This window comes from Haliotis rufescens, unplaced genomic scaffold (genome assembly GCF_023055435.1).
Source record: "Haliotis rufescens isolate VD_foot unplaced genomic scaffold, xgHalRufe1.0.p SCAF_97, whole genome shotgun sequence".
In the NCBI taxonomy this organism is placed as follows: Eukaryota; Metazoa; Mollusca; class Gastropoda; order Lepetellida; family Haliotidae; genus Haliotis; species Haliotis rufescens.
Window position 1 is genome coordinate 286455 of NW_025964391.1, and position 12969 is coordinate 299423.

General features: G+C 36.6%; 1 protein-coding gene across 1 annotated transcript in view; it reads left to right on the top strand.

The window, feature by feature from the left end:
* Window positions 1-12825, top strand: part of LOC124138491 (protein mono-ADP-ribosyltransferase PARP14-like) — a 48268-nt gene extending 35443 nt beyond the window's left edge. The window contains exons 20-27 of the mRNA XM_046505164.2: window positions 54-119; window positions 634-816; window positions 1171-1368; window positions 1920-2074; window positions 4698-5088; window positions 6042-6202; window positions 7323-7500; window positions 9013-12825. Of these exons, the coding sequence (XP_046361120.2) occupies window positions 54-119; window positions 634-816; window positions 1171-1368; window positions 1920-2074; window positions 4698-5088; window positions 6042-6202; window positions 7323-7500; window positions 9013-9302 (1622 nt within the window). The 3' untranslated portion in view covers window positions 9303-12825. The remainder of the gene's footprint in view (window positions 1-53; window positions 120-633; window positions 817-1170; window positions 1369-1919; window positions 2075-4697; window positions 5089-6041; window positions 6203-7322; window positions 7501-9012) is intronic.
* The last annotated feature ends 144 nt before the right edge of the window (window positions 12826-12969 follow it).

Here is a 12969-nt window from a genome sequence, read left to right on the forward strand (position 1 = left end):
TAAACTGAAAGAGGAATGCCTTACGTGTGCTGAGTATGGTATATTTCCTTAAGGTGCTGTCTCAAGTGCTATCAGGAAAGTATGTGGCAAAGATATGGAGTCGCAGTGTGCAAAGAAAGGTGAGATTCATATCGATTCTCTGTGCAGTTGTGTAAGACACTTGCTATACCCTGGAGTTGTACATTGTAGATAAAATAACATTTCAGGAAGACTTCAGATCTTTTATGTGGAAATGTAACATCAATGTAACATTAATATTGATGTAATCTAGCATTCTGAATTTCAAGTGAATTATGTAATCGCTCGTGGTCGGTGTTACACTAGTAGAAAACGAAGCTCACGTCATTATGAGTATCTATCAAAATGGGTTTTATCCACTAGAATGTTTTGTTAATGTGAGTGAGAGAAGTTGAGTTCAGTTTCAAGTCCATGGGAAACATCCCCAAAGCAATAATTAGCTCTGGCACTTGAGTATCCAGATTTCAAGGGAATCCGATCCCAATGCATAGTTACACCCAGTATTGTCAGGCCGCAAGTACATGTTCAAGTCTGGATTGGCACAACTTGTTTCTTTTACTTAACTGCTTTATCGGTAGCATGACCAGAATGCTTGAATTTCGTTGGCTGTTACAGTTGATGACATGAGACAGCATGGCGTTATCAGCACGACATCCAAAGGTCTGAAGTGTAAATACGTCATCCATGTGACCGGGCACCATTTCGGCAATGACTGGAAGAAAGTGGTCCTCAGCTGTCTGGAAGAGGCAGAAAAACTGCGTGATGCACAGTCAGTAGCATTCCCTTTGCTGGGAACAGGTAACGTGGCTAGAACTGGTAGCAGTCGTTGTGAGTGTGTTAATATATTACATATTTTTGGTAATGTTTTATCTATATTTGGATCAGAATATATGTTTCGTTGTAGTTCTCAATCAACAAATGAAGAATATTGGAAAATATAACAGATGAAGTGGTCGTTTTCGGAATTTGAAAGAAAGAAAAGTGGTCAATAATGATAAGAACAACTACAACAACAACAACAATAATAAAAATAATATTAATAATAATAAAAAGAAGCTGAAAAGCTGTGCAGCAGTCAGAATGTTCCTCTCATAGTTGTATTTTGCATCTATATGTCAGCTTCTATTGTATCAAGCAACATTTTCTGAACAGGCATCGGTAATATACAGCCTGAGGATATTGCCAAGCGTATGTCACAAGCATTTGCTGAGTTCGGACCTCAGGCTGTTAACATCAGCGATGTTCGAGTAGTTGTATTCCAGGAAGCAATGTTAAAACCATTTGCTGCAATGGTGAAACACTCGGCAGACACAGGAGGAATACAACAGGCACAATCTATCATTACAAGAGGTAAGTATTTACCAATAAGGTGCAGGAGTTGTATTTGTGCTGTTAACGATTGCAAAGAGATACCCCATAGGAAAATTATCTTTAATAATATTAAATAATATTTTAAACAACTTCAAACTTTCACATCCAAATTCTGCCTTGATATTAGTTTTGTTTTACACAAATTATGGTGAAATGTATTCTACTTTAATTTCCTATAAGAGATAGGCAAGAGAGGGAGAAAGAATATTTTTTTCTTTGGACCCATCAGACACAAAAATGTCATCTAGCTACCCTAGTTTGTCTGAACAATTAGTAGTTGGAATATAGGCCATGTCGTCATTATTGCCATTATTTTCAGTTGTCCATAAAATTAATTGATCACAGTTACTTTTGTGTTTGAGAATTTGCTGAACTAATTTACTTATTATTATTAACCATGATGGAATGACCTCGTTGCATTCATGGGCGGGATGGAAAGGGTTTTGTCGTTTTATCTATCAATACGATAACTGCCTTTACGCTTCCCAAGGATTGGCATGTTCCATCTTGTTCTTCGTACATTTCGTCAGGCACCACTTCGACAGGGAGGGTTGATCTCTTCTTCTTCTCTGACCAATCAGACAACATAGCCAATGGTATAAGGAACCTGGAAGCACTATGCAAGGAGGAATGGATTACAGAGACATCACAGGACCAAGTGATAACAAAACTAACAGACCATCAGGTTACGATATTCACTTTTCTGTAAAAATGCCCATTATTTGAGTTTGGAACATGTGTAGTGCCATTAGAGGTTTTTCAAGAAGACAATACCAGCCTTCAACAGTTACTAGTCAAATATGGTCCTAAATCCTGTGAACAGCCTTATACCAGTTAGGATCACAACTTGACAATCATTATGGATCCTGTAAAAACATTTCATAAAATTATTTATTTATTTTTTTAACTTTTTATTTCTGTTGCATTTTTACACATGGGCTATCCAATGTAATACATACGCAGTAAACAAAAGTTGAGAACAGAAATATTGTGTGGGAAACAAAAGATGACAAGATGATCAAAATTTGTAGAATTTATCGATACAATTACTTATGAGAGGAATTAGGAATACAGGTTATAAGTCCTAATTTTTTAGAAATGGAAAGTTTGCCTTTTTCAAAACCACAGTTAAGTGATCCTACAAGGAATTTTCCAATGTATTTCCAAAAGAATTTTATAAATTCCGCAGTAAATCCTTCAGGGCCAGGACTCTTTTCATTCTTAAGATATTTTAGAGCAGTAAGTACTTCAGTTTCTGTTAATTTGCCTTCGAGACAGTTGGAAGTGCTTTCGTCTAGTTTTGGAACGTCATATTCACAAAGAATCTGCCAAAGATTAACTTCAGAGACATCATGTTTACAGTATAATTTTTTTATAAAAAAGTTTGACTTCGTTTTGAATATCAGTAGGATTATCGACAAACGCCCATTTGAATCTTATATTTTAGTGAATGATTTATTCTGAAAGTTTCGCGACTCTAAGACTCAGAAAATAGGAGATTGGTTTTTCAAATTTTTCTATCCAGTTTGCTTTTGCTCTTGAGTTTTTACCCTTATAATATCTTCTAGTTCTAGTTGCAATTTCTTGATTTCGTTCAATAAAGTTTGTTTCATATCTTCCTTTTCGCATTCGTCCAATTTAATTTCTTTACATTGTAATGTTTCCAGTAGTTCTTGTTCTTTTATATTTCTCTCTTTTTTCTTGTATGAAGAGTACTTTATGGTTTCTCCTCTTATCATTAATAAAATAATGGCCAAAAGGGAAGATGAACCTGTTGAATGTCTATCGGGGTGGCTTAAGTCAGTATGTGATGTTGTCTTTGGTAGAATGAGAAAAATGAAGAAAATAAAACTAGGAAACAATATTGGAATAACAAAATGAAACTGGATGCCCTCTATGAAAAGTTTATAGTAGATCCCACTGACATTGCCTCAAATAACTCTGCCATTGTATATAAGGATCACTACGCATTCAATGCTTAATCAAAGAGCTTGCCATAAGTGACATCTCAAATAATGCCACAAATAACTGAAGAAATATGCCAAAACCACGCATTGGATTGGCAACACGGGCATTTGGCCAAGCCATTTAACTTAAAGCTTCCGGAATATCGATTATCTGATATGGTTAAAAAATATTAAAATACCCAACTTCCTTCCACTGATTTACCCACCTGAACTAGAAATATAGGAGACCAGTGAGCCCGCCTCATCCGTCCCTTTCTGTCCAGCAATATTCCAGAAGTTCCAGGCCTTGGTGTCTTCATTTCACAACGTTTGAGGTACAATCGAGGATGCTCTTTGTACGAAGATTTGAAAGAGCGTCATACGAATCTTGCACAAAATCTGTTTGATCAGCGTTACAACAACCACGTTCTTAAAGAAGCTTTAAATAAGTTTTATGGTAGACATTTGGTCCGTCAATGAGCAAAATGATGTTGTACCACATATTCCCGTGTGATTTATTTTTCAAATGAACAATTGACCTGCATTTGCAATTGTTGAGGGCAGGATCCGGATACGCTCACTTTTTCGCAAACACTATTTGGTAGTGATTCATAAACAAATGCTTATGAGTGAGTACTAGTGAGTAGGTGAGGAGTGTTTTACGCTGCTTTTAACAACATTCCAGCAATACCACGGCGAGGGACACCAGAATCGGGCTTCACACATTGTACCCATGTGGGGAATCGAACGCTTTCGGCGTGACGAGCGAACGCTTTAACCACAAGGCTATTCCTCCACCTCTCTCATGCTTATGATTTGTTGTTTAACGCCGCACTCAGCAATATTCCAGCTATATGACGGCGATCTGTAAATAATCGAGTCTGGACCAGACAAGCCAGTGACTGACATCATGAGCATCGTTCCAAGCAATTGGGATACGATGACATGCATCAACCAAGTCAGCGAGCCTGCCCTGCCGATCCCGTTTGGAGCCTCTCACGACAAGCATATCATGCTTATGAAATAGTCGGAATCGTACAACGGACTCTGCTACATATTAATTATTATTATTGAAAAGGTTTTATCGTTTTTGTTTGCAAATGTATTTCTACAAAAAACCTCTCAAATATTTGTTATTATTTACTAGCCTCTTCAATCCACTTTTGTTTCCCCCTTTTATAATTTGTTGTGAATTTCAATTTCATTCGAAGAAAAGTCTTAGATAAATATTCAGATGCTTTGGAATTGTTATTTGCATCATAATAAATATACTTTCGAATCCCTAATTGTTGGATTAGAAGTAGATACCCTTAGGATGCCGAGCATCCTGACGATTTACTGACACAGAAAATATACTTCCAGATTGACTCCTTGCATAAACGCTTTGATGTGGAGCTAAGAGTCGACAGAAACAAAGGAGCTATAGAACTGACAGGACTGAGAGGTGAGGTTGGGCTTGCCACAGGAAAGGTTTTTCAATACCTACGTGACATTGAGAAGGAGGAGAGCGAAACAGAAAAGGCGACCCTACTCTCTCGAACAATACAGTGGGCCTATTTCGAGAAAGACAGTCCTTCCGATAAGAAGGACTTTGGTAAGAAGGAAAATGCAGCAATCGAAGAGGCATTTACAGACAATAAGAAGTCGTGCAAGGTACCTTTCATGAAGACCAATATCGATATCGACTTTTCGTCCTTGGAGGGAACAGCAGCAAAGAAAACATACAATGTCATGCGAAGAGACCTTTTGCAGGGTGAGAAAATAGTATTATCTAAAGTGTATCTAAATATACTAACGGAATAATTAACTGTGCTTCACATAACTTTCATTAAAAATAAATTTAATATAAAGTTATATAATACACTTTTTAATACATATTATTTAAGACATCTCCTCGACTATAAGGTCAAATGCACAATTTACACGCGCACGATTAGGATCTTTGCGTGTTCGTTGGGAGTATGATAATTACACACGTGGTATTTGTCATGTGAACAGCACACAATAATTGTAGAACTATTGTGCCCATGAAAACATTTTTGTTTAACCGTAACAAACGCTTATGCAATGCCAGGGCTTCAATGTCTTTCGTGTCTTCAATGCACCACCGCTCTGTATCAACGCATATGGTAGTCACATCCGATTGTGGCATTGTTAATTGAGCTGTTACACCACCACTCTGTGAGGGCGTGTGGCTCTGTCTCCTGTTACCATGTATCGGTTATGTCAACGAATTCGTTGTGATAAAACATTGATTAGAAGAGTGATCAAATATTATGTTGTTATTTTCAATAACATAACGTTTACACCACTTTATGTGAAGCACAGTTATACTTTTCCGATAGTATATATAGACACTCGTAAAACGCCATCTGACAACTAAGGCGACGTGTTTGAAGACAAATATATTCAATTTCAATGCCACGATGAATAGGACAACATGTACAGAGATTATTTATTTATTTGTGATTAGAACACGGTGGACAACAAACTGTCAACCCTAATTCGGCATACAGTATTAGCAGATACAGCCATTCATATTTTTCTCAACGACGAGGTCAAGGAGTAGTCTGTTTAAGCAAATACATACGAACCACACTTCTTAACTACACACTATCCTTACGTGAAGAGAATATATACCTTGTGACATTCGTGTAGGTGTCATACTTAATGAATTGTATTTATATCCTACGTGTTGTTTTTCAGAGGCCAAACAATCAATATTTGACCTACCTCCGAGCTGGCAGAAAATGGCGGATGATGTTAATATTGAGTGTTTTCAAGTCGCAGCTGGCGGTGAAGAGTTTAAGATGGTTGAACAAACGTTCATGTCAACTATCAAAAACAGCAAAGCCAAGGTTCTTCAGGTACGATACCACAATCTCTATAAAACGCACAGTCGATGAACTTGAAATACCATAATAGTTTTTCCTTGCCTCTGCCTCTCAAAATACAAATATTCGCGTAAGCTGAGGAGATTTCCCTTTTAAGTAGGTTCTTGAAAAGCTGTTAAAGTTCGTAAGTCAATATTAACTAAGATCTGATGACTGAACCTTTACTGAGACTTTGCGAGAAATAACATAGATCCACGTAAATCAGGAAACGTCTGTTTGCAAATCGGTTAAAATATATTAGGTAAAACGTCATATGGACCTCTTTCCCGATCTAAATGATATCCTCCGGGTGAAGATAGTCATTGAATTTATAAAGTCTTTGACAAAATCGTAGTGGCAGCGGGAAATTATACATAAGACCATGATATCAAAATAACGAATAACTTTATCATATGCATGTATTTATGAATTACCATCCAATAGTGACGATACGATGTAACACGGACATGATCTGACACTCTTTACGATACAATGGCATAAAGATATATGGATGTTTTTAAACCTAACACACTCAATGTTATCTGATGTATGGTTCACACGCGGAGGTGATTCTATTTTCGGAACAGTGCATCATTAACCTCAATATTTATAACACAAGACCAATGATAACATGGCATATTAGGTACGGACATGTTTGCATAAAATATGTGCATGTATCTGTTGAAAGAACTTTTTACATTTGTAACAGAAATAGTACATTCCTCTTGATTGTTATCTGAATGTCGGATAGAACACCATCTCCGTTGTGTATTACATATGTGCTGTATGTAGAGTCCTCCCATTGAAATAAATTTCTTACCTATGAAGACCTTATCATAAAACTAATTTGAATTTTGTATGGAGACTAGATATTTTTCAGCTGCAGTGGTAAAACCAGATTTTTTAATCAAAGCCATGAGCTAGAATAATTTTAATAATATCAAATGGTCACTCCCTTAGCAACTCAACGCATTTCATCTTGTATATTATAGTCTGCCAGGACGTGACTTGAAGTGTACCCTTACAACCTTTGCAGTGGTTTGTAACCTACGACGTTGACTAACACCTTCCCTGTTACTGAAAAGTACCATCATACATTGCGTATTTGTCATAGGTGACTCGCATTCAGAACAGATCTCTGTACCAGCAATATGCGGCAAAAAGGAAGCAACTTGAGAAGCAGAACCCCCAGGGTACCAAGAATGAGGCATGGCTGTGGCACGGTACCAGCACAGATGCTATAGGCAGCATCAATGCACATGGGTTCAACAGAAGCTATTGTGGGAAAAATGGTATGTATTGCTTCAGACAGATAGGCATTTATGGCCTAAAGACCAATAATACATCACGTATACAATAATATAGTTAATACTTGCTGCGCAATCTTGACATTATAGTTTCGCAGAGTATAGAACGGGTGTACAGAAATGCACTTCATAACAGATATATATGGGTTTCTTCGCTCTCAAGTGAAATACGCGGTACAATAACACGGATAACTTAAGTAACATATTCACACTTTCGATTTGAAGTATATCATACAACTTTTCCCGAGATGGTCCGTTTTTTTAAATACGGTTGCATGTAATCATTTCTTGGACTTGCATAATCTGGACATATTGATAGTACGTGATATTCATCTTCATTGGGGGTCCCCCGTGGTGATATTACTGGAAGATTGCTAAAAGCGGCGTCAAACCATACGTATTCACTCTTCATTAGGGTGGTTAGAGTATGGACAGGGTGCATATTCAATTGTCGTGTTTTTGGAAAATCTAGCTGCTCCCATGTTAACATTACGTACATTGCAGCTAAATTTGGTTAAAGGACGGAGATTGTTTTTCATTACATAAGATAATGATGCAATTGAACTTTGGATTTCGGAAGAATATTAAAATAATTTGACTCATGAATTACTCATGTTGATAAATATCTTTACATCTTTGTTTCAAAAAATTAAGAAATAGTTTTCTGTCACCTACATCTTGGGCAAGCCAGACATGCCCAAAACTATTTTTAAATAATGGTATTCGTCAGAAAAAAACACGGTTTTCGTCCCCTGCATCATCTAATCTTATGTGTAAATCATAACATTGTCTGGAGTATCTGTTAATGGTTGTCTGGTAAACCGTATCCAACAAGACAGAACTCTTCAGTGAGCATTTATGAACAGTTGGAAGCGACAACATTCTGTTCAAACAACTTCACTTGCAGCTTTGTAACATGTGTGCAATAGAAATTTGCAGTTTGGTATGAAGTTTATCAATTGCCTCACTATAATTCCCCTCCTTTATCAGTCACAGCAATGGTTGAACAAGCATCTCAAGTATTCAATGTGGTGCCAATCGAGTGTACATGGTGAAGGCCCAGACTAACACTTAGTCTCTGAAAATATTATGATTTTGATAGAAACAAATAACTCCATGTCAATTTAAATGGGTCCCCAGTGAGATGGGAGACTTGCTTCATTTAGGGCTTGTACATCACAGAAAGGCCTGGATGGAATGGAAAATAATATGGTCTAGTGACTGTGAGAAAGACAGGGACTGTGGAAGGTTGTGAGGCCGGAAGCTTGAGATTGCATATTTTTATATATGTATTTGAATTCCTCATTGGAAATTATCACAAAAGAAGAGCGATTTTTTAAGAACAGTAAATGTGCATATGTTTTTTTCTGATACGATTCACGTTACACATATTTTACTTGTGAAAAGTACATAATGACACCTGTTCGTAGCATTCAAGGAATGGCTACTGGCTCTTCATATTCCAATGTGTCTACAGATAACCGCTTCAAATTTCAGCCACCCACTACGGCCAAGGAGTGTATTTCGCTGTTAATGCCAAATATTCTGCCCGAGATACATACTCAAGACCGGACGCACAAGGGCAGAAATACTTGTACCTGGTTCGAGTCTTGATTGGTGAATATACTTTGGGGAAACGTGGGATGAGAGTTCCACCGTCCAAGACAGGAAGCACTGGCACTGAGCTGTATGACTCGGTCGTGAACGATATTAACAATCCTGGCATGTACGTTGTGTTCAATGATACACAGGCATACCCAGATTATCTGGTCACATTCCAACCTTGAAGTGGTGTAAATGTGTTGACAAGTTTGTATTTGTTAGAAACCACTTGTGTTGAAGTTGTATGTAACCTTTCAGAAAAGTTAGAAGAATCAATATTTTATTTGCAATTTTTGAATATCTCACACACATTAGTAATTCCGTGAGCAGCAGCGCTCGAAGCTGTACATGTATTGTTGTAAGTCAGTATGGTTTTACGTGTTTATTGAAATAGTATCACATTTATCTCGCTGCAAATATTTTCTTATTTCAAAGTGTAGTTGTAGTAATAGTAGTATTTTGTATATTTTGAAATCATATACATCACGTACCTTTGCTAAATACAGGCGCCGTGTTTGTGAGGTTGAAGACTCAATCATAAGAAATTTCACAAAATGAGTAATGTGTTCAGTATAAAATGCACACTCCGGCGCAGTGGTGACTCAGCTAATTTGCATATCACGTGACCGGACTTTTCTCTTGTTTGTAAACAAACGCGCTTTTTCAGAAATCAGTATAGAACGGACTAATGCAAGTATTTGGGGGCGCTTTACATATTGTTTTGCATAATTATATAGATATGCTACTACAACTGCGACAGTGAGTTGCATGACAATATATATATTTATACATAAAAGTGATATATCGCTATAGCTCTCCTTACGCAAAGAAAAGTAGATTTTCACGTATTAGGATACTTTCTTAATGAACCGTTACCATTCTTTGACATTTGTTTATGAAAATGTGTAGACTTGTCAAACAAGAAACGGATGAAAAGCATATTCAGTATCTTGAATGGACTGTGAAAGATGTGACGAATCGTCATATGGCGCTGGCCTGTGGCAGAGATACTATGCTGGCTGGCTGTCGGCCGCATGGAACTCTGGGTAGGAGAGTGTATAAAATGTGGAATCAAACTTGTTGTATGGCCCGTACGTTTGACTCAAGAGCTAAATATACAAGCACAAGGCTTCTATAGTTGAAGCTCGATGATGGTTATAAGATATTCAATAATCATTTAACTTTGGTAGACAAAGATAATGTTGCAAAAACATACAACATTTCTAAAACTCTACATAATTGTTTGGCTGCTTACTAAGGTTGAAATTTTGTGAAATGAACAAACTATATTACCAGTAGTTACTTTTTTAAAGCTGGCCTACATGACAAGAAATCCAAAGTGAGGGATATACCTCGAAATGTTGAATGTCCTTCGCCAATTCTCAGGAGGTTCGCCATTATTTCACTCGGTATGGATAAGCTGTAATAGCTCAAAGCTCGTAGATATTTAAAGGTTCACTGCGTCAAACAGCAGGTGTTCTATGAAAGGGGAAACCGAACAATGTATGTTTCACAACATTTGTTTTCAGAACAAATATTTCTTCAGTACAACCTGAAACGACGAGCAGAGGGAATTTTACAATACCGTAATTCATGTTTAAAGACATATGTTGCCCTATTGCTCTGCAACCGATTGTCCAAATACTATCTAACTATATGAGGGCTGTCGGGTAGTCTAGTGCTTAAAGCGTTCGCTCGTCACGCCGAAGTGTCGGTTCGATTCCCTACATGGTTACAATGTGTGAAGCCCATTCTTGGTGCCCCCAACCGACAAAGCGGCGTAAAACCATACTCACTCACTCGCACAAACTTTATGTTTCTGCTGCTTCTGATGCTTGACCTTTTTATAGTTAAACAAGAGTGGTCACCCTCCCATAGTATAGCATAGTGTAGTGAATATCACTTGAAGATTAGTTTGAGGCATTAACTTGATCGAACTTTGTTTTAAGTAGGAGAAAGTCCTCAAAGTCCCTAACGGCCTCGAACAAGCTTCACGTGCGAAAATAATCGCGAGATTTCGGACATTCTCCTTTACTTACACATGTAAGATACAGCGAAAAGATATTGAAAGAAGCATTATTATAATACGATGATAAGCCCCATCCACTGCCTTCACATGACAACTGGAGGTAGTAACAACAATGTTAATAAACTGAGCTAGTATCATGTGGCTTTATGTTAGGATACCAATACCAATAAGTACCAATAACCTCCTTGAACCATTTGACCAAAAAGAAAGAATGTGTTTTCCCAAACCGAAACTTGATAAAATTAGTATCTTTTTATGGATAACAACTACTTTTATTCTTTTTGACGAGTTACTTTTTGTCCATTCCACAGGTGTATACCAATGCTAATAATTTAATGCTATGCTTGTCTGAATGCTAGGTGAACTAAAGCTATGATATACGTTGAGTGCTTATGTTTCCTGTATAGCCCCAATGACAGGCCGTTCAAATGAACCTCCATGTATACACATGCACAAAAGTTAAGCGACACCCACCATATTTGTGAGCTGTTACTTTTGGCACTTAATGGCACAGTATATTTATCATTATGTTGACAAGTTATTTCCCTTACAACCCATTCACTATCCTGCTGTAGCTATGTATCCTGATTGTCATTCCACAGTACTTCAAGACACCTGTAGTATTAAGTCTATATATTAGATATTATTATGATATAGCAAATATGAATTTAGAGAGTTTATAATCAAATATTCTGATGATGACATAAATGCAAATTTAACCCCACAATCATTCCATGTAGATGCATTTATTTATGTTATTTGTTTTTGCATATAACAGATTATACTTATAAATGTTACAGCCAGTGTCTTTAATCAGGCATATGTATATTGACTCACTCAGGCAATGTATATATTGTCTTACATTTTCAGTCAGTATACATATTACTGAAATGACTCCTTAATCTCATTTTAATTTGGATCTATTTTGATCTTAAGAAGATCTAAGTAACTTATGTAAGTAATGAATTATGTTCCCACGGTGAATTGATTGGTTCGTCAAACATGAAAGTATACTAGAGTCATATTTATGTAACTTATCTTGATTGACATAACATGCAGTTCAGTAACTGATAATGACTGCTAAAAAGTCATGCATGTGTAATCTAATACTAGTATACATGCACAAGTATACCAAGATATCAAATAAAATAATAACAGTCGTTGTGCAATGCAGATATATGTTGGTGTAAAGAGAAAAAAGAATAACATCAATAATGTGTTTATTTGGGAATTTGAGACATCAGTTTCGAATAAGGAAACATGAAAAGCAAGGCCTTTTGAATTAAGAATGAGCTCTATCTGTATTACAATCATCTGATTGTCAAACCAAACTGGATGTAGAAACTGCAAGGTTAATACAATCATCATTATAGAGATTTAAAATTAGTATGACTTCATTGTTCCAATTTATAAGATGAAAAAAATGTTGGTATAATAATGATATGGTATATGTATTTCAAGTAATATATATAGTGTGTTGTGTCTGAAAACATTTTTTTTCTAAGTTTTAAAATCTAAAAAAGGCCACGTTGATATATATTTATACACATGCACAAAACCACCATATTTGTGAGCTGTTACTTTTGGCACTTAATGATGACTATTATAACGAGATGTACGATTGTTGTAAGCTGTATATGTAAACCTCGTGTGATGCAAAAGCTGTCCCAAAGCAAGTTAATCTTGTGTTCCAAAAGAATAAGAGCAGAAAGGAATTTGACCGAAGACCAGAAATTGAAGGATTAGAAAACATTGAAAAACTTTTTTTGTCATGAAACTGTCATGATATCAGCAGACCATATCAGGTGTCACATAGACACCCT